This window comes from Anguilla anguilla, chromosome 3 (genome assembly GCF_013347855.1).
Source record: "Anguilla anguilla isolate fAngAng1 chromosome 3, fAngAng1.pri, whole genome shotgun sequence".
Taxonomy (NCBI): Eukaryota; Metazoa; Chordata; class Actinopteri; order Anguilliformes; family Anguillidae; genus Anguilla; species Anguilla anguilla.
In genome coordinates, this window is record NC_049203.1 from 49543866 (window position 1) to 49567017 (window position 23152).

The following is a 23152-nucleotide window of genomic DNA, read 5'->3' on the forward strand; positions in this document are numbered from 1 at the left end:
CATCACCACCAGTGTCCCCAAAACCGTCATTAAGTTAACATACCTCTGCTGTTCTGAAAGCATTTTTAACAAACGGCTCTGAGGGAAGAATTAATTAAGAATGAGGGGAGGGAAGAGAAACAAAAACACAAACGTACGGAACATGGCCGATTCGCTTCGAGCGACGGCGCGCGGAGGGATCGCCGCTGGCATCGCTGACCACAGCCGCGCTCTTTCTGTCGAGCGGTCCTTTATTTAGTCAAGGGCATTGTGGGACTGAGGTTCCGGCGTTTTTTTTTTTTGCATTTTGATTGGTCCCCACAGAGGGGGGGTGATTAGGGAGGGGGAGAGAGAGAGCGGGAACAGCGGGCAGGCGTCTGGCGAGCGTAAACAGAGGAACGCCCTGGCAAAACCTCCGACACCAAAACATCTGCAGGGTACAGGAAGAAAAGAAAAAAAAAAAATCACACGCTACTGCCCACGAAAGGACGCCCACTTATCCAGAATTCCCGCTTCCCCATCGGGAGCTTGAAATTTTCCAGATGGAGACGGAGAGCCGGGGGGGGGGGGGGGGAAATGAACTTAAGAGGCTAAAAGAATGAGAGGTCTGATTATGTGCCCCCCCCATGCCCGGCTGAGAAGCAGGAACTGGCTGCGCTGAAGGGCAGCTCCGCTGATAAAGAGGAAACAGGCCCTCGCTGGTCTGTTACCAGCGCCTTTACCGCGGTACCAACACGGGGGCGGGAGATCATCCAGAGCCGGAATGGCTCCTCGGCTCAAAGTGAAGAAGTGAATTCACCCACCGAATCACAGAGAAGCACTAAAGCAAATGTCACCCGAGGCAGAGCGACAACTAAAAGCTTAGCGCTCCTTCCTTGTGGAGTAAGATGGCCTTCAGTAGCCTACTACTTTTATACTGCGTGGTGAAAAATAGACGCGCAGGTCAGGAAGGGACACCGGCCTTGCAGCTGTACTCTCAGTGGCAGTGGTGGGGAACAGATTGCGGTAGAGCTTGTTTGTGTGTGTGTGTGTGTGTGTGTGCGTATTCCACGAATTCTCAACCGATGGTGTGCTGTCCATGCGACTGAATTGGGGCAGGGATCCAAAGGCCTCCATCACTAACCAAAAATTTGAATGTACTCTAAATGTTACAGGAGAAGCGAGATTTGCAAGTCAAATGTTTCAGACAGGCAGATATAAACCTGACGCTCCTTGTAATACTACCCTGAAGCAATGCCTTTACTGAAAATAACAGTACGTAGTGGCTTTCTAATATATATAGTGGATACTGCGGTCTGGATTGTAAAAACAAAAGGTAAAACAATTTTTTTTTACAGATAATAAACAGTGCTGTGGGAGAAGGTGGTGGCCTCTTTACATACACACTAAGTGCACCTATAGCTAAAGGGAGCACAATCGATAGTATATAGTGAGTAAAGCCATGCTGTGGGGAACAGGGCTGCTTTATGGTTTCATTTGAAACTATTGATTCCGTGGTCACATTCAGTCATTCTCCATGCGCACTGTGAGAACTTTTCTGTGGCCAGGGATGGACCCACCCCAACCCCCACCCCCCCACCCCCCCACCTGGTTACAGCTACATAAAGAAAGCTTTCCCACAGTGCCGAAAGGACCCTTTTACTGAGCTTCAAGTGCTCTCCATGACCCTCCAGGCTCTAATTAAGACATTTAAAGTGGGCCCTTGCAGAAATGGCACTTTCTGAATTGGAAAAGGGTTTGAGGGAGAGAAGACTGTTGCAGAGGGGCTTGTCTGGTGCGTGCGTGCGTGTGTGTGTGTTTTTGTGTGTATCTCTATGTTAACGTAGAGCCCGTGTTTGTGTTTGTGTAAATACGTGTTTGCATGTCGTAAGTACTGTATGAGTGTAAATTAAAGTGCATGTGTGTTTTTAATTATGTGTATGTTTCATACCTATCGCACGGGCGTGTGCGTTTGTGTTTCTGTGCGTGTACGGGCGTGTGTGTGCAAGTGTGTGTGTGTGTGTATGTGTGTGTGTGTGTGTGTGTGTTTGTAGTAGAACATTCAGTTGGGTGGGCAAACTCACAAAGCCTTGAAATCACGGGTCCTCCTGCATGAGAGAGCACAGAGGACTGTGGGTACAGCAGTGTTCTGCACTAATGCCGTCCGCCCATGACACAGCTTGTGTCGTAGCTGAGGACCGCATTTCCCATTCGACCAAGGATGGAGACCAAAGAAATGGGCTCAGTTGAAAAAAGAAGTGCGGTCTGTTTTGCGGTTATCTGGAGGTGGTGGGTGAGAAGTGAGGGTTCTCACGGTTTCTGTTCTGCCTCTGTACTTCTGCACAATGGGCCGGGGGCCGGGGGCTGGGGGGCCGGGGGCCGGGGGCCGGGGGGCTGGGGGGCCACCGCTGATTAAAACGTTACTTTCTTTCCCGACAAGAATGCTTCCCCGAGCCACAGTTTTATCATCTCTCACAGCTGTGTTCTTCGCGCCCTTTGAAGTGCGTGCCTGCGCGTTTGTGTGAACTGCACGCGTGTGCACGTGTTTGTGTGAACTGCACGCGTGTGCACGTGTTTGTGTGCCGAAGGGGCGGGGTAAGGCTCGGCGGCAGACTCGTGTACGTGTGTGACAGGACCGCGTGAACATACGTGCACGTGTACAACATGCCTGAGCTGTGTACGCGTGTCCACTTCTGTGTGTTTCGGAGGTGAGGGAAGGAGGTCACCTCTGTGAAAGCTTCAAACGTTTAACCCGTAAATGAAAAAGGCGCAAGCAGGCGTCCTGACCTCTCTGACTGTCCTAGGACAGTGGAACGGTGAGAAAACGCATGTGGTGGCAGCACAGCGGCAACGCAGTCACAGCCGAAGGGCCAGAACGTTGGTGAGCGCACAGAGTGGCCTTCAGTTGGGCCTTGGAGTGAAAATAAATGAACAAAGTGGCTCCAGATGGGGGCTAATTTTATTATTACCCTAATTCCTCCACCACTGGTGTGCAGTGCGGAGGAATCCGTCCAAAAAGGAATGGAAATGTTTGTCTCTGTTTTGCTTAGAGTTTGGGGTTCAGCGGCAGCACCAAGCCGCAATCAGATGTTATTCCGCTCGTTCAAATAAACACAGCGAGGAGAAACGGAGAAATAGCGCAAGCCGCGGCTAACGGGCTGGACCCTGCGGCTAACGGGCTGGACCCTGCGGTTTGGGTCTTAAGTACATGGGCTCATTGAAATAATAATTTAAAAAAAGAAAATCTAAACAGCACTCTTACCCAGTATACATGTCTTCAGTACAGTCCGTAAGTATTTGGACAGCGACACAATTTTTTGTTGTTTTGGCTATGTACTCCAGCACATTGGATTCAAAATTAAACTATGAATATGAGCTAAAGTGCAGTGTCAGGTTTAATCTGAGGGTACTTACAGCCCTCATACATAGCCCCCCACTTTAGGGGACCAAAAGTAATAAGTAAATTGGCTGCTCAGCTGTTTCATGGCCAGCTGTGTGTCATTGCGTCATTAGTTCATGCACAAGAAAGCCAACAAACGGTCAAGAACTGAATATTGGTGTGGCATTAGCATTTGGAGTTCCTGTTGTTCTCAACATGAGGACCAAATAAGTGGCAATGCTATCAACAGGGTGAAAAATCTGGATAAATTTATCAGAGACATAGCCAAAACAGTTTGGCACATTGGTAAGAGGCAGGAATGCACTGGTGAGCTCAGCAATAGCAAACAACCTGGTAGACCACGGGAAACCACCACGTAAAAAAAATGTAGAGTTCTGGAACAAAGTCTTATGGATGGATGAAATGGCTATTAACCTGTGCCAAAGTGATGGAAAGAGGAAAGTGTGGGAAAAAGAAAGGAACTGGCTTTGGCATGTATAGGTACTCTAACAAAAAACTGGAAGTGACAGAGCACCACCAGGGAAGACACCCAGCCTCGGGTGATGTCTGTGGGTTTTAGCCGCAACCAAATTGTAAATGTAATGACTTCATTTCAGATTCTATAAATTTGTACGATTATTTCTGTCCACTAAAGTGGGGGAACTAAGTACAAAAAGGGCTGCAATTTCTACACCGATCACCCAATATGGATGTAAATACCCAAAAAAATTACAGCTGTCAGTGGGCACATTAAGTCATATTCATTATTTTATTTCAATTCCATTGTGCTGGATTACAGAGCCAAAACAACAAAAATACTATATGTCAGTGAGTATCCAAAACCTTACTGCATTATACCGCAGTAAGTATAGCACTATATATATATATATATATATATATGAATACAACACGTGTCATGAGAAAGCGCAGTTCTTTCAGGAGAGCGTGAAGCACGCTTGGCCCAGTTCTGTCAGCAGCGGCAGGGAGGCAGGAGAGCTCCATGGCTATCAGGGCATCGATGAGGCCATTACGGCTCAAATGAGGAGAGATTGGATCTAAAGCCAGGCCTGTTTTTCTCCCCCCACCGTCAGCCGGAATGACTAATCGTCCGCGGGGCCGCGCCGCCGCGCCGGCTCGCTCGTCTTCGCTCGCCGCTCACCTCCGGGGCAACCGCGGGCTTCGCCGCGCACCCGACGGAGATAACGCCGCAATTTCCTGTGCTTTAAAGCCACGCTCCGGAGCTAATCACCGCCCCGCCTCCCCTAAACGCTCTCGCTCCCTCAGACGCACCCCTACCTGCCCTCTGCCTGTTCCCCCCCCCTCCTCTTCTACCCCTTTTCTCTTCTCCCTCTCGCTCGCCCTGTCTGTCGGACGCAACGCGCGGCCCCGTCACAGATATCGGCTAAAGGCAACTTTTCAATCAGGCCGCGCGGAAAGTCGGATTGATTCATCCCACGGGAGGCAGCCTGGTGTTGGAAATTAAAAATGCATGGAATATCTGATTAGCAGTGCTCCCAGGGCCTGGTCAGCCTCTCTCTCTCTCTCTGTCTCTCTCTCTCTCTCTTTATCTCCCCATGTTCTCTGTCTGTCTGGCCGGGAGTGAATCGGTAAGTCAGCCTTCTCCCTCCCAGAAAGCCTACATGCTGAGCAGAGAAAAAGCAACTGTGACTTGGTTGGTAACGGTAACAAGGGGAGGTCATGGCTGCCTCCGTCGTCTCTAGGATGCGCCGTGGGAAAGGGCTTTTAAACGTACCTTCTCACAGGTGTAGAAGTGAAGTTTTAAAGATGGCTGAAACAGGCACGTCCACTCCGCATTACCCAAGCATAATGCAGTGAACAGTATTTTGACAAGAGCGTGAGACCCCCTCCCCTGCCAATCCAAAATGACTCACAGAGCGCAGTTCATTCCACAACCAAAAAAAATATAAAATCTTTCCTCAAAGCCGAACCAAAATATACAATAAAAAAATTCCATTTATTTTTTTTTCCAAAAGGCTCCTACACAATATAATTTCATTTCTCCTGCACTTTAATCTTGATCACACGCCCACTTGTCTGACATGGCTGGGTCTCAAACCCCGACCCGCAGAGACCAGCGCTCCCAAGACAAACTTGCGAGACACTCCCGCCTGCCGTAATAGCATTTTCTCACAGTTCGGCTTGCCTCTCCTACGCTCTGCTTTCTGCAGAGTTCGCTTCTGAGCGGGGGTCGGTCGAAGAAAGGCTCAGAGAATTCCGTGGGAAATTGGGGGGTTTTCCCGTGACGGGCGTACAGGGCCGCCACCGTCCCACGCGTGAGAGGAGGCAGCCCCCCTCGAAGACCACGCGAAAACACCGCTCAACTCCACTCATCTGCGGCCTCCAAAGGAAAGAACGCCTTTGGTTCAGAAGAGAGCGCAGAAAGAGAGAAGTCGAAGCTGAGAGCGAAGGAGGCTTTCATCAGGAGCTCGCTGTGGGGCTGCTCTTGTTTAAACTCCGCGGTTTCTTCGACCTCCTCGCAGGACGTACGGGGCACGCACTGACAAATGGCGGCGTTCGGCAGAGGGACCGTCGGGGGGGGGGTGCGGTGAGGGGCGTTCGCTACAACGCGACCGTTCGGTTCCTCTCGACGCCGCGCGGTCGGCGAATGTCACCTTGAGGATGCAGCACGGAAATGTCTTCACGCTTCTGTCCTCATAAAAAAAAGAAAAGAGCCTCACACGCAGTGGTATTTGATTCGGGGCCAAAGATTTTCTGTACGAAGAAAGGGCCATAAAATATGTAGCGGTCCCTGAGCTACGGAGAGCGCAGCTTCAGCGGACGCGAGGCTCGCAGGCAGCTGTGCCCTCCGCTCAGAGCGCGCCGGGCGAACTCTTCAGGCCCTTACCCAAGAAAAAGAGAGAATTATGAATTTTCTCATGAAAACATTTATGAGGTTAGCAAGGAGGCTCTCGTTGCCCTTCCTACGTGCTTCTTAAATACTTCGCCCGGAACACAGTAAACACTTACCGGGGAAGAGAAATACCCGGGATTGAAACTACGGTACAAGAGCCATGCACGAGGCCGGGCCGCTGCGATGTAATTTCAGCTGCGACAAATAGCTCTAATGCTGCTTTACAGAAAAGGGTAATGATGTGTGCACATGGGTTCTTCTCGGAAGCAAAGATGTAGCGGCGCTGAATGAATGGGCGGAAATGGTCTGGACATTTTTCTTTTCCATATTTGTCTCTAGTTTAAGAGCTTTCAAGATCGTCTGGTTTGTGACAGCACTGCCAAACATGCATTACGGCAATTTTATGAAGAATAAACGTATGCATTATTGAAGGACTACTTTCCGGTAGTGATCACTGAGTGAGCAGAAGGATTTTTTTTTTTTTTGTTGTTGTCATTTTTTCATTTCAATGAGTCTTTCATTCTGAATTATATACTGAATTATTATGTATGAAAGAATAAAAATTTTCATCATAAAACATTCAATATTAGCCTCTGGCAAGGTAACAGCCAAACAGTTAGCAAGCTGTTAAAAAAATACATGTTTCAAAACTAATGACTTATTTCGAGAAAATCAATTGGATTTAAGGGAAAACACATTCCTGAGCATTACATCTCACTATTACCCCATAAACTTCAAAGACAATAATTATAGAAAGGTCTTTGCAAAAAATTTGGTAGGACCATTCATATAAGGAAGTGTGTCTAGAGATTCATACTTTTAAGAGATTCCCAGTTATGTACAAATACTACATGATAGAGACTAAGGGCACAACTTCAGTTTGAATATTAGGCGGTTCACATGCATAAACCCCCCAAGAATTGTGGCCCTGTAGGGGGGTTCGGGGACATGTCCCCCCAGAAAAATTAGTTCAAAAGAACAGCAGCGAAATTATAATTTCTGGAGAATTCTAAGGGAAAAATCTTCCGACTACCAGTGGTTGCACTAGCCCATGGAATGCAGCGTCTATTTCAAAATCTGTGTTTTGCACTAATTCACTCGTGCACATTCTGATAGAAGTAACAATTTCTACCATACTATTCCAACTCACAGTAATATCACAATAAATGTACGTCATTCATAATTTTAACAAAAGCGGGATGAAATGAGAAACAAATAGTGTTTTGGCATTCTGATCAAAATTCATTTTTCTCACATTTTTAAAACGTCCTAAGAGCGATTTCAGTTTTAATTCACTCTTATTGAGGAGTTAGCTAGAGCATGACATCTCATTTTCATATTTTCATTTAAATTAAGCACTTTGAATACTAACAACGACTGTGCAAATATTGTGATCAATAAACAACACAAATGTCAGACACCGAAAAACTATGGGCTCAAAGAAACAGGAGTAATTATTTTACTCTTTATAGAATGCAGTGTAATTTTTCCCGCATTTTTTCTGTGTAAAAAATGCAGAATCCTGTATCAACGTAACCACTAGCCTACTGATCAGTACATTCTATCACAACATAAAAGCCCAATCGATCATATCTGCAGCGAATTCTTCAACAGACAGATCAGGTGGATCTAGAAGCGAATCCATAGCACTTTTATCAGACCGCAAGCAAAATTAAACTAAACAACACACCCGGAGGACTGGTCACAAAGTGTGGCAAGAGGCTCTATTTATACCTCACCAGAGGTCATTATGAAAACTTTATAGTATTGCACCAATTAATATCTAACTAAATACTCCAATCAGCTGGCTGAATACACATACCCAAAAGTCAACATGAATATTGTACTACACAGACTGAGTAGCTAGTTAGCTAGCCGTGGCAACCGTATGAAATTATTTTTCTCAGAATCATGCCATATTGTTGGAGGGGTTATTTTCTGGCCAGCTTTGTAAAAAAACTTACACCCATGATAGATACACATATTTCTTTTAAAAATTGGGTCTATGCTTCTATCATTGTCCTTGTTCATTGATTTCATTTGCAGGACTGGAAAAAATGTGTAAAGAAAAAGAAATAAAAAAGCGGATTTGCTTGCTCATTGAAATGCGAAGCATGGGAAGATATTCAAGATAGCATTGAAGTCATTAGTTCAGTCATTAGCATGATTATGTTCAAATATAAATTATAATTCATCACAAATAAAGGAGCAATTATTTATTTTGTTGTCTTGGCAGTCATGATACTGTACTGAGTCTCACCGAGTCAACAAGATCCACTAATTACTGAGGCAAATTTAGCGATTGCTTTTCCCTGCCCATCAGGTCTTATTTGCTATCAACTCTGACTTTGATGTCTCCGTTGAAGTCATTGTTTATGGAATTCAAATTTCGCCGAAAAAAAGGATCACTTGTATTTACTGCTCTCTAAGATGAGAGTTTACACATCTGCGCATCACAAGGCATGTGCATTGCTCACTGTTATTTGTTTATACAAAAGAATCCCATTTCTTTCAATGGTGCTTCAACAGCCACAGCCAATTCAAAATTTCCATCATCTTTCCAAGCTATCATATGCGACACTCTGCCACAGCATTTTATATTATTTTGACATCACATTTCATGCACAGCATGAGATCTCCCTGCACCTCAAACTGAAAGAAAATACTTCTGTTTTCTCGTAATGAAATCACTGATGTTTAACATAACTTTACTCTCATAAAGTATTGTTTCAATATGAACTGACTATATTTTCTTTTCTATGATGAACAGAAAGGAGAATGAGGACAAAATGTGGGGATGGCAGAATGCCTTCCCTTTGCTGTGTCTGATTTCGAGGTATGATTTTAAGATAAATGTTATCCCTAAGGAAAATAATTTTTCCAATAATAGTGTGGCAAATTTTGAAGTGAATTCTCAAAGTTGAAATTAAGATTTATTTCACTGATTGTCCACCTACCAAATGTTTTATCTATGCACGTGTTTGCATATTATTTCACTCAGTAGCTCAGAATATATATACAGTTTTACACATTCACTGATGAGCCAAGGGACCATATTAAACTTACACTCATGACAGCATAGTTCAACAATAATCATTTGTGCATTACAGCAAGACAAAATATTTAAAAATGCGAAGTACAGCAGACTTTACCAAGAGGATGTGAGGACAGTAAAATGGTGCGAACATTTATTCCACTAAATGTATTTAAATATCTTTTGACAAAATGAGAAACCAATATTTCCATATTTTATGTCAAATGAAATATTCTTTCTACAACATTCCTAAATTTCTCAACTATTGTATGAAGCCATTCATTAATTCACTACCCTTTGATGGTGAATACATGTACATTCAGAAGAATGTTCTATTGTGCTTATTTTTACTATGTAAGACAAATAGCCTACCAAGGGGAAACACTACAAAACTACATTTTTTATTATTTAAAGATAACTACCATTTATAATAGGCCCCAAACAAATCACTATGCTTTCACGTGCAGGACAGGACTGAGACTAACCTTTCTCCATCTAACAAACGGTTTAGTGCTCCCCTCTGCAACTCGTCAGGTTTTAACAGTGGTTAAACCTCAGACAATCAGTATGAATGAAAATGCATTTCACACACTCCTAATATTTTTTACGTTTTAACTAAAACTAGCACCCTACTCGCCCATTCAGTCAGGTGAACCGGACTCCCTCCCCCCTTCCCTTTTACCCGAGCGGAGCGGAGACGACGGAGCGAAACGAAGAAGCCACGTCAACTAAAAAAAAAAAAAACGGCAAAGCGCTTCCTGTCAGGTGGCTTGGTCCGACGCCGCTCGCGCGCTTGCGTAGCTACGAGACCCGCGGAGACAGCCTCTCGCTGATCGCGGTGATGAATTGCGGCGCTCTTCCCGGCTAGGCTACCTGTTACGGCAGATTAATGAGACCGGGCGAGGGCTCCGCGCGATCCTGAACCAGGCGCGCGGGTTCAGGGGGGAAGAACGCCGGCGCTTAGCGCGCGGTCGCTAGCCTGACAGACGGCCCGGTGTCTGAACAAGCCTCCGTTTCTGCATACGGCTACCCTCGCCTACCAGCACCAGCCGGGAAAGCAGCAAAGGCGCACACCCCCACCTTTAACGGCCGCACCTGGAGCGCCATGTACATCTCCATTTCGCTAAGTCAATGCAAACACTTCCTGTCCATTCACGATTGTACAATGGGCAGACAAACGCATGCAGCACACCCTCTGCACTGTACCCTCATGCTGGACTATGCAAACCTTGGGTCAGTTTTTTAGTTCACCAAACAGAGGTTTTCGAACAGCGCATCTATGACGCCTCTGACTATGAATTTTTACTGCACTACATGGCTACATGACACTCTGATTGCAACTGTTCAATGGACTTCAACACACGATTAAAAGGCATGGAAGGAGGGTAATTCCAGAACAAACACACATTAGTACTTTCAGCTACGAAATACACAGAGCTGAAATAAGACTCAAAAGTGAATTTTAGATACAAAAAAAACGTATTTTGAAGCACCGAGCATGAACTGTGAAATGACAAAACGCTGTTCAAAGGGGGGAAAAACAAACAAACTTGCAGAGAGCCCAGCGGAGCACAGACACGCACACAGCCCTCGCGGAAGCGTTTAGAAACGGACGAGACGACGGGCAGAGCGTTTCCGTGCCAACAGCGCGTCTCCGGCGAGCCGGGCGCACGTGAGAGAGAAACGCGCGCGCGCGAGGGGCGGCTCGCAGCTCCCCCTGCCGCGCGCGGCGGCACCGGGCCGGGGGCCGGGAGGGGGGAGGAGGACGCGGCACACAGGTACCCGCACACCCCATCTTCGGCTGCAGCGCACGCCTGTCCTCAGGGGGACGGCAGGCAAAGAACCACGCACAACAGTGAACGGGCGAACAAGCCGAGAGCCAGAGAGAAGAACAGGTGATGGAGAGAGAGAGAGAGAGAGAGACAGGGAGAGAGAGGGAGAGAGAGAAAGGAAGAGAAGAAACATCTGGAGGAAGAGCAGAGGGAGGATGAGGTAAGGTTTGGGACTCACAGTATCTCCAGATCGCGGAGCGCTCGGAAGGCTCCATCTTCGATGCAGCTGATGTGGTTGCTGTCCAGTTGCCTGCGGATGAGAGACAGGAGTCAGCAGCAGGTCTGCAGGCGAGAGGGGTGGGGGGTGGGGGCTGCGGGGAGGGGAGGGGAGGGGAGAGGATGGGAGGGGGAGGGGGAGGAGGAGGGGGAGGGAGGGACGCGGGAGGAGGGGGCGAGGAAGACACCAGCGCACATGCTGGGCTTTCACCTCTGTTCATCGCAGCCAGGAGGATGGACCAGCTGGCTGGGGCGGCCTGTCTGGCTGCTGCCCGCTACCACTCTCTCTCTCTGTTACCGTCAGAGAGGGCGGGAGAGGGAAAGAAAGAGTGGAGAGGAAGAGGTAGAGAGAGAAGGACAGAGAGAGGTGGGAGAGAGAGAGGGAGAGAGAGACAGACAGAGAGAGAGAGCGGGAGAGAGAGGGAGAAACAGGAGGCTGGCTGTAGTGCACAGCCAACCCCGGCTGTCAGCTCTCTGTAAATATTAATTGCATTTTCTCTCGCTTTCTCCGTTTCCCCCTCCTCCTCTCTCTCTCTCTCTCTCTTCTTTTCTTTTTTTAAAGGCAGAAAGGGAGTAATTTCATTACATTAGAGCACCCAATCCATTACAAGCTTTTACCGGCTCTGTCACTGAAACAATTTCATTAAAGGAGAGGGTTCGTAAATCAGTTTGGGTCACGACGCTGCCCTCGCAGACTCTCCCAGGACTCGTTCCTCTACCTCCTCCTCTTCCTTTTACTTTAATTTGCTGGCCTAAGTATGCAGTCTTCTCCACGCCCTCCCCTCCACACCCCCCCCCCCCCCCAAACTCCCATCCCACTTGTCCCCAAAATGAAGGAGATGGATGGCTGGCAGAAGGGAGAGGATCAGGGGATCGGGACGGTCCCTGAATGCGTTCACGCAGCGCGAGGCCTGTGCGACAAGCGGCCCCTGCACCGACGAAAAAAGCCCAGCCTCTCCGTCTCTCCGGTCCGCTCCTCTCGTCCTTTCTTTCGCTCGCTTCTCCTCTTCTTTCCGCTCACTCTTTCCTTGTTCCCTTTCCCTCTCTCCCCTCTCTCTGCAGCACTCCTTTTGCCTCCTGTTTTCCTCTTCACTCCGTTGACCTCACTCCCAAGCCCTTCGCTTCCCTCCTCTCCTTCCCTGTCCCCTCTCTCGCTCTCCTCTTTTCTCTTTTCCTTCTAGTCCTCTCTTCTCTGCAAAAGGCTTCGGATTTTGAAGATAATGACAGGCAGTGAGTTATTTAGCTGCAGGAATAGAGAACACTTTGCTGTGGTAACTGTCAGCACAGGACTGAATGGCAATGAAGAGGATATTGCTTTGAATTTGTTCTCTGTTTTGACATCACTGAAAATGTGGTGATAATTTAGGTGTCAGATAAGAATCTTTCGGCGGGAAAAAATAGCAGAAATGTTACTCATGATAGTGGTGGCATAAAAGGGCAATATAGAATGCTAATGAAATATCTTTATTAGCTCATCGTTTACGGAAGTTTCTGCGGACCTGTTGCTTTACAATGGCTGCTGCAGGGGTAATCACAGGCTCATGGCTTAAAGAAAATAAATACTTTACGTAAGTCCAAAGCAGATTCATGTAATAGCATTTCTTCACATAAGCATACATTTAAAAAATATATATTTTGCTGATACTTCTCTCAGTCAAAAGTGGCACGAGCTCTTCACTCCCATAACCAGACAAGCGCGGTTTAGATACAGCTAGCCTGGCCAAGGGGTCGCTACCACACTGCCTGCGTTGTTGCCTAACATTAGCCAGCCTACTTATATACTGAAACTGAAGCTACGGTTGTGTCTGACCATGAATCAAAGAGAGTTTCAGCTACATTGCTGAACCCTATTTACAGATGAGTAGATGCAACACAGAGAAGTCAAAAAGGGAAGGTACACTGGCGTGCTGACATACCGGCTGAGAGGAACTAGCCATGCGTTCGATAGACCCGGGCTGCCTAAAGGTAGACAACCCGATAGACTTCCCCTTAAAGTGTTCAGAGCGAGTTGGAATTGTCCTTCCAAGGTCTTCTCCCTCGTGCAGCGAGCTGCTGCTCTCCCCCTGTAGTACTGCTGATACGCGAAGCCGTGTCGCTGAGTACCCTGAGTGCAGCGGTCTCCGGCTGCATACCCACAGGAAAAGTTCCAAACGAGTGGAAGACTAAACATGATTAAAAAAATAATAATCTGGTGCTATACGCACGTACAATGCCTGGAGGTATAGTGCCACTGTACAAGCTCATTTGCAGTAACCCTTAAATAAAGTGTATTTTTTTTTAAAGCCACATATCCCTGTAAGAGCCATTGTAAAGCCAGCAAGTCATTTTACAAAAACATACCCTATGGCTTAAATAATATTTAAAAACCAAGAACGTGAACTATCCCTTTAACACTAAGTTGTATTTTACCCCTCTGTTATTCAACTGTGCAGCAATAGTCTAGACTGCAACTTATTTGGATGCTTTACTTTAAATGCAATAGTATAAACAACCAGTATACAAACCAGTATATATGTACTTTGATACAGTTGTACTGTAGTTAATATATAAAATGAAAATTTCCAGCAAGCAGCATTACCAATTGACAGACCTACAGTGATGTATTCTCTTACAGTGTGCATGACTCATTTCTTTCCCTGAGATTAACCTTTATTTTCCACATCACAGTCCACTGGAAAATGTTCCGAACACAAATTTGTACCTTTGGTGAGCACAAACTTTGCCGAAAATCTAATAAAAAAACAGTTGCTAATACATCTGAGAAAGAGTCATTCTGGATCAGCCACATCTTTCTTTGTCCGTGTAAGACCTTCAGAATAGCCAACGCAGCCTGAACGTCTGAGAGGGACCAGAGTGACAGCTGCCCCATTCTTATGTCATTTACACTCTCTGCATCGTCTTTCGCCGAGGAACCTACTTTGTCAGTAGAAGTGTCTTTTAACACACATCTCCCTGCAGGGCTGTGGAGGCCTTCTGTCAACAAAGACAAGGATGGGGGAGTCGGGGGGTGGATAGGATGGTGGGGGAATGAAAAATCCCAAATTTAATTTACCTCAATCTAATTACGTTGGCCTTTAATCATCCCAGTCATGGGTGCTATTGGCAGTTTGATGCTCCCGCTCTGCCAGTCTCCCATCTGGAGAAATATTACAGAAGTAGGGGGAAACTAACCAGGCCCGGGCTGAGAAACACAGCCCACCCCATTAATCTGTCATGGGGTGCACAACGCTGAACAGGAGCTCCTAATTACTTCAGGGCCCAAATGAGTGGCAGTCCTGAGCACGGGCAATAAGTGAAGAAGGGGATCTGTCTCTCGCAATGAGCGGGAGAGAGACCACCATGGGGGCCTGTGAGGAAGAGCTTGAAGGGGGTTGGCGAAGGAGACCTGTGAGGTCGCTGCCTGTCTTGCCTCTTTATCTCTGATTTAAAGCTTCTGAGCCGGTAGCTATGACAGGGGTAACTATTAGTAGCTATTATCGCCCCAGTCATTTCAGGCATCCGATGCCCCGTATATTCTGGATGTCTCACTGCTGGAGTGCTGATCTGGCTTCAGGTCCTGTTCTAATAGGTCCATATCCTAATCCTATCCATTACGAGCTAAAAGGCTGAGACTGATCCTAGACCAGTACTCCTACTCTGTGAGACTTTATGAAAATGTACCACAGAGCTCCAGGCGGGGGGGGGGGGGGTCTCCATGCAGAGGGCGATGGAGGTGGGTGGTGTTGAGGTGAGGGGGTGGGGTGGGGCACCCTCTCTTTGAATCTCAAGAACACCCGTAGCGGCTGTGGGTCGGCGGCTGTAAGTCACTCCTTGACGACGCGGTGGCTAGTAACCGAGCGGATGTGTGGGACTAGTGACGAACATTTAGGCCAAGGTGCTCGTAAACCACAGAGCGGCCGCACCTCTAACCGCGTTCCCATAATTCAAGCAAACTGCAGCTGGCACAGCATTCTGGGTAGGAGAGAGAGAGGCGGGCGGAGTTTTATGAGCCCCCTGTGGAGAGCAATATGGAGGGGGGGGTCAATGGACAGGAAGTGTCAAGCTATGAGGTGGGAAGTCTGAGTTATACCTGTGAACACTTTCGAACGAGCGACAAAGCCTCTGAATTTCAATCCCGCACCTTCTGCTCAGGTGATATACCGCACGGGGACCGCACGTTCGGGTTCAGAATCACGGCGGTTTCATTGACTCGGGGGTAAATAATTCAAAAGCAGCACAATGTACACGCGGAACGGGTGTTTGCAATACAGCGCGCGCCTTATCGGCAAGTGCTCTCAGACGCCGTACTTCATGCCAACACCTGCCTTTCTAAGCCAGAGGGCTTGTCTGTGTTAAGTCTAGAGCTCTGACAAATTCTGCCTTGATAGAGACACGAAATCCAGTCGCAATCCAGTGGCAGCCGGAGCAGAGTGAACACCCAGAACCAACAGGTCATGGTGGAGACAGACATCCTCTTTCTGCGTCGATAAGGCTGACATTGATAAGTTTGTTGCTTGCAGGGCAGATAGCCAAAAAGCAGTTGAATTCCCTGGATGACATTTGGCAGGGATACACTTTTTAAAAACGGGCCACCCTGATTCTGGACACTTGCCCTTTCCGATGCTTGAACCTCGATGCAGATCGATCAGGCGACCTGACCAAAGTCATAAAACCAGCGGTCGACCGCACAGCATGACGACTCATTCTCACACACAATGGCGTGAAGTCCTAGATAAACCAGAACCAGAAACACAATCATATGTGTCAGCAGGAGTCACTGTGTTAAACAGGAAGTGGCTTTTTCCATTGATGGCCTGTGCTGCCCAGGTAATCTCAAGGTATGAACATACTGTAGCAAAGGAGGGGGGGGGCGGGGAAGGGTGGGATTGGGAAGAGGAAGAGAGGGGGCAGGAGTTGACACACCTCGTTCTAAATTGGAGGGGGACGTAGTTGGAAAGTCCTGGTGCTGCAGCGGGGGGACACGAGGGACACGTTAAGCCCGAGGAGGCAAACAGGAAAATCGAGGGGCGCAGTGAGGAAAGAGGGGCGGCCATTTGCTCCTGCAAAGCCAGCGTAGCGTCACCCTGCTGGATCCGCGCGGGTGCTGGAGAAAACCCGGCAAGACGAACAGCAGGAGCGACAGGGGGCGCAAGTGCTTCTCCTGCTCCGCCTGCTCCACCCGTCAACACCGCACTAAGGCCCCCCCCCCGCTGGCCCTTAAACGAAAGGAACCAGTTTGCTTGCAAAAAAAAAAAAAAAAAGAACATGCGATAAAGCTGATAAGTGGTGATGCGGGAGACGGAAGGCCGTGTGCCTCTTCCTTCCTGGCTCCTAATAGGTGATGAGCACCCATGTCACATTCATCAGCAGGTCATTGATCTGAACCCCGCGGAGTTGAGAATGAATCCGGGCCAGCCGGTGTGCATTCAGTGAAGGGGACAGAGGGAGTGGGAGAGGGGGGAGGAGGAGGAGCACAGGCGAGGGGCAGTGTCTTCAGGGACACAGTGACCTGCATGGTCCTGCCCGCAAGCGAGGGGCTCTGTTGGCTGTGACTGAGGGTCGGGGGGGGGGGGGGGGGGGGGGAGGGCACGCTGATAACGAATTTTTTTAGTAGCGTGGTGGGGGGTGGGAGCAAGGAGTTTCTTCATGACAGCATCGCGCTAATGCTATCGGACAGCACACTGGAGCCATTTTCCAACGCGATTACAAGCAGCAGTCCAGAATTGAACGCTTGCCCGTTTCCTAAGTTGAACAAAAAGAATTCTACAACTCGTGCACTTTTAAAGCACTTCATTTAAAAGATTGAACATTTTTTTTAATCCCCCATGTTGACTGAATATAGAGCCGGGAGTCTTTTACAGAAGGGTGCACTTAGCTGATTACACATCATCAATAAATCCAAAGGGAATGAGCTCCCTTGAATAATAGTGCGCAGGCTGACCACCCCCTTCTTGACTGTCTTCCATTCCCCTCCAGCTCTAAGAATGGCGTATCTCATGCTGACAAGGACCAAAGATTTGGGCTGCTGTATGCCCCCCCCCCTTCCCCCGCCCCCTGCCCCTGCCCCAGGAAAGGAACGCCATGGCCCAAAACCACTGTTCCAGGGAGACAGAGCATGAACCGGAGTGACATCAGATAAGAAACCGCGCAGAACCGCGCAAACACCCAGCCGTGGGATTACGCGCGGTTCACCCGCCGCATTCCGCCCGCGATCGCTAACTACAAAGGCGGCTCTCGAGCCGCTGAGCGCAACCCTAACAAACGCGTCTCCCCATTAGTTACGCCGAATTATCGATCAGCCGTCCCCTTCTCGCCCAGACCGAGGAGAGGACGTGCCTCTGAGTTTCTGGAATGCTTTTGTTTATTGCTTCGGGCGAGCGGCAGAGCCTCAGCTGGAAACCACTTCCTCTCTTTCCCAGAAGTTCAGCCCAGGGCCTTCGCCCAGAAACGCGGCAGGGGGAGAGGGGAGTCCGTATTTCCACCCGGGCGGCGGGCGAATGGGGAGACTGCTCCCGGCCGGTACGCGTCTCCCGCTCCCGCACGCGCTCAGTGCTCATCGTCAACCGGCGCGGCTCACCTCCCCCGCACCCAGCGTGAAACAACATGCCCGGCCCCCTCTGAGGGGTCAGCGGCATGAAGGAACATGTACAGCACACGTCCAGGGGGCAACGCGTCCGTGACCTCCCCGCGCAAACCCGCGCTAACCCGCTCATCAGTATTCCTCACCTTCACTGTCCTTCACCAAACAGCATTATCATCCAGCAGGAAGGCCTGCCTCAGGAACCCTTTTTACAGCGCACCCCAAGGGATCCAATACCCTCTGATTCTTAGCGCTTCACCACATGGTTCACGGTGCATTCCAAATGTCAGTGCAGGTAGTGCCATCGAGCGAGGGAACAATTCCACTAGCCACAACAAGAGGCTGCAGTCATCTTGTGCCAAGGAGCATCTTCTCTCCTATGCAAACACTTTTCTATGATATTTTTCCATGAGTATCGAGACAAAGGCTTGTGACTTAGCCAATCATAAGAAGAGGAAGGACATTTTAATCTCCCAACAAAGCACAACTGCAAATATACCATAATGCTATACTATATTATATTGTGATACATGGATCCAATATTTGTACATACATGGATCCCCCCATTTGCAAGGTGCAAGAACATCAATGGCATTTCTGTGAATGCATGATTGTATGCATAAAAATATCCTGCAGAATTTTTTACACACAGAATGTTCAAATAAACAAAAAAGCAATATAACACAATTGTCCAGCAACTATTTGAGCCTGCTGTCAACAAGCACCCTATTAAAGGAGACTGATAACTGGAAAATCGTAGACTGTTCAAGAGGACTCAAAAACCTGGAAAATCCCATCAAGACACAACGTCTTCCCATCGTGACTGTCAGACTCTGGCCCTGGCGCGGGGAGGAAGAGGGAAGAACAGGCAAAGGCGGGCGGAAGGGGGGAGTACTCACAGGTTTTTGACGGTCGTGATTCCGCGGAAGGCCTTCCGAGGTATTGCCTGGATCTGGTTCTCGCTCAGGTCCCTGCGGATTAGAGAAAACAAAGACAGCCGTCATTTAGGGGTGGGGGAGGGGGGGGGGTATAGGGAAGGGCCGTATTCTGCACATGTGGGATCCGGTCGGCTCCATCCACAGTAATGATACGCCTGGCCTTTGAAGCCCAGAACTGGATTGTCACACAGACCATAAATGTCATATCTTCCTCAAGCCCTCTCCATATGGCGTGGGCGTAGGCTAATGCGAAACATTTCCCCAAACTGCGCTTAAGCAGACCAGCTCCTCCAGCGTTGCTTTACTGCAGAAAACACAGCAATCACATTTAGCTTGAGTAATTTGAGGAAGACGGAGAGAAAAAAATACACCCGCGCAGAAAAAAAAAAAGAAAGCCATGCATTTTTGCTAGCTCGCCATAGTACGGTTTACGCTATTTATTTATTTATTTCTTTTTAGTCCATTATGAGCCAAATGGCTTCTGACATATCACAATGGTTTAGCTTAACATTATTAAGCTCGCTTGTTTGTATATCCTTACTGGCAAACATAATTTGAAAACCCAAATGCAATTACTGGGAAGGGAGGAAACAAATGAGATATGGTATATATCTGTGTGGCCAATCACGACGCCTGTCTCCCAGTCATGCCTGTTACACGTAACGAAGCGGGACCACCGATCGGGTTAGCCCCAGTGACCTTGCTACAACCAATTTCAGTGATAAACAATCAGGCCCGAATCCAAAAGCACTGTGGAACTCTGCCAGGGTCTCAATGGAAGTCCACAATGATGCATTAACCGCAGCACTGCCAGCAATTTCCTCCCAGGGCATTATATTTTAAAAAAAAAAACTGATTTATTATGGGCCCCCCGTCCCCACCCCTACCCACATTCTCTTCAAGAAAAACAGGCGGTGTTTTCTTTGGGAGGGAATCGAGTTTTTATTTAAGGAAAAAAATTCATAATAAGCGTGTTATGTTTTATAATAATAAATCCACTTTTCCACCTACCCTACTTTATTGATTTTGACATAATGGCCCTGTGCTTTTTTTTTTTTTTTGCATTTCATTGGCAAGGCTCTCTTTAGTTGGGAAAAGCAGTGTTAGGACTCTGAAACTACAGGTAGAATTTCCTGCCAAACGACCTTTTGCACGTCCTCATAAACGTTTTTCGATAATGCTAATTGCGGCGCGTAGCGTACGAGCGCAGTACGCAGGGCTACACACAGAAGAATGCTTAAATTCTTACACCTCTGAAAAGCTCCCAAACCTCCCAAAGCTTGCATGCCCACTCAGATGGAACAAACGCAAAGCAGACTTTAAATAAAGTAGGGGTCCCTTTTATTTATTTGTTTCTTCTTTTCTTAGCGTAGCTTTTAATTTTTCATGGCCGGGTGAAAACTGAGGCTCCATATGTCCTCCGTGAGCGAGGCAGAAACGCTTTGCTTTACAGGGCTCGCAGCGCTAATAAATATTTTATTGTTTTGTTTACTCTGTCGGGCTTCTTCTTCTTGTTCATCATTTCGGTCAAAAGCAGCGAATCATCTGAGCCGAATAACCGCCATTAGCGGACGCAATCTCTGCTCTGCATCCGTCCGCATTAAACTCCCTCCCTCCGCGGAAGTGACAGATGAATTAACCGAGTGAGAGAGGCAGCATCCTCAAGACCAATGACGATAAAACACCTCGAAGGAAAAAAAACGTGAAGCTTAATGACTTTAAATTCGGCTCTGTCGTGCCTGGGACAATTTTTTACAGCGATGCGTAGGCTTACGTAAGACTCCACACCGGCCCGGGGACGAGGGAAAAGGACCAAACAGATTCATCGCGCGCGACGCTTTAAGTGACCGGGCCGGACCCACCTGCTACAAATGACCGGGGTATTAAACGTCACGCATTATACCGGGGAAATATTAGCCCATCAACCGTGTCCTCTGCACGTTCTCCCCGCTGACACAAACCGTACCCTTGAGAAAGGCGGCACGGAGGAGCGAGGGGACTCAGACCTCCTTAATCTGTCCGTCTGCTGGGAGGGAAGGGCGGGCAGACGGCGCGGACCCCCACCCACCCACACACGCACGCTGCACCCACCCAAGAGGGAATTCAGAGGGACCAGGTCGGGGGAGGGAGAGCATCAGTCTCCTGACACTGACAATCTGCTTGCAAATTTCATTAATTTTATTTTCCTTTCGCCCTCCTTTCTCTGACTCACAGGATGGCCACTATAAATCTCCCAGACTTCTCCCTATTGATTCCATTAAAGCCTGCCTTGTCCAGACAACCTGGCAGCACCAAAACGCATTACTGATAAAAGCCCAGGAACACACGCGGGGAAGGGGAACCCAGCGCTGCACGGAGGGAGCTGTCCTCAGCACGCGTGCGCACTGCACACACACACATACACACATGCACACACACACACACACACACACACATATACACACACACACACACACACACACACATACACACACACACACACACACACACACACACGCACACACAGACAACCATACACACACATGAGCGTACATATGTACACAGACACTAACACACACACACACACCTACTCACACACACACACACACACACACGCATTCACACACACATTCACACACACACGTGCACACATGTATATACACAGACACATATGCATAAGGGCACACACTCCTAGTGAAATGATTGCAGTGAGTCGGTCTCTGACGGCAGCGGGGGAAGCAGTGACCTGAAGCAGGAGCTCCTGAGATGATACCGTTTGGGTTGGGGGTGCTTCTCGGCTAACCTGGGCCTACTGTAGCTGTTTTTCCAGCCTCTTTTCAAAACGAGACGCTAAAACACACAAAGGCCTCAAAAAGAGCCTTGTTCACACAGGGGGGGAAGGAAAAAAGCCTGGAAAAATCATAGAGCACACAACAGAGTTTTCTGGTTTGGTCTCCATTCTCAGAATGAATTTCGCTGTGACGGACCAAAGATGACGCGATGGTTGTGTGAGAGAAACCAGGGGAGGAAAGAGTCCATCCCCGTGCTGTCAAAACAGATTTTCCGAGGCACGCCGCGCAGCCCTCATCATCGGCCTCCCCTCTCCCGGCTCTCCCGTTCTCTACCGCCGTAAAGTCAAAACAGACATCCGTCTCCCCCCGTCTCTCCGACCAGGCCCGCTCTGCAGAAGAGCAGCACGGCCCAGCTGCCGGTGCTCCTCCTGACACGTCTGCGCCTCCTCAAAGTTATTTATACAGGTCTGGACTCTTCCTCTGCTGCCCCTGGCAGGGCAGCTCTGACGTCACGCGCTGAACGCGGAGGGCATTGGCCTGGTCCGAGACTTGGCTCCGCCCACACAGCCCCTCCCTGCACTGCCCGAGGCCTGCCCATGCAAGGACAGGTGAGGCGTGTCAGCCAGCTAAGCTCACGGGCACATAAGTCCAGGTCGGTGCACTCCGAGATCAAGACGCAGATCAAGCAGCCCCAAAGTCTGTGCTTCATTCAGTGGGCACTCACAGGCTTTCATTCATTCATCCATTCATTCATGCATTCATTCATTCATTCATTCATTCAATCATTCATTCATTCATTCATTCAGGTTCCATCACTGTCTGCAATATTTTTTGAATGAAGTCAGGGGGGTTTGCCAACTGGGGCCTGCCAATTCGAGAGCCAGTTTGGATTTAGAATTCAGGTCAACGGGCCGTATTTTTACAAAGTGCGTTTGTCAGTCCCACGTTTCGCTGCATCATCTCAATCTGTAGTGACTGGGAGCTGACAGGGTTTGCATCTTAAACCGAAACGTTCAGAAAAATCGAGAATCGTGTAGGAGAGGGCTCTTCGGCGAGGGCTTCTGGACCGTGGAGCCCGGATGCAAAACAGCCCCCAGGAAGCCGCATCAACTTGACGTTTTTTTTTTTTCTTTTTTTGTGCAGGAGGCTGGCTATTTTCATACCGGCGTTTAATTTAACCTTTGTTCAGCAGCGCGTTCTCAAGGCGTGAAGCAAACAGCGACCTTTCCGCGCGGCGCGTCTCGGTGCTCTACCTCAGCCGTTATGACGGGCGGCCGGAGCCCAGCGAGCGGAGAGAGAGAGAGAGAGCCTCCTTTGGAGAAAATGCCCCCGCAGCGGTCGGAGGAGGAGGCCGGCCGTCGGCTTACAGCCGCTTTTAAAAACACCGCTAAATTAAAACGCTATGGATTTCTCTCCCTCGGAAAAAAAAAAAAAAAAGCTTTAAACTGTAATTGGCTTTCAAGACGACGGTAGCTCTTAATTAGGACTGGCCATAAAGAGCCGAGCTCATTGGGGGAAGTGGAGCCGGGGGGCGCGGCCGGCGAAGCGGGAAGCGTTGTGGCTGGGGAGCCTCTTTGTGTTTCGTTTCTTTTT

The 23152-nt window shown here is 48.4% G+C and overlaps 1 protein-coding gene across 1 annotated transcript in view; it reads right to left on the reverse strand.

The window, feature by feature from the left end:
- slit3 (slit homolog 3 (Drosophila)) overlaps positions 1–23152 on the reverse strand; it is a 160990-nt gene that overhangs the window by 52522 nt on the left and 85316 nt on the right. Inside the window, exons 5-6 of the mRNA XM_035407493.1 lie at positions 18750–18821; positions 11254–11325 (exon numbers count right to left, since the gene is read on the reverse strand). Of these exons, the coding sequence (XP_035263384.1) occupies positions 11254–11325; positions 18750–18821 (144 nt within the window). The remainder of the gene's footprint in view (positions 1–11253; positions 11326–18749; positions 18822–23152) is intronic.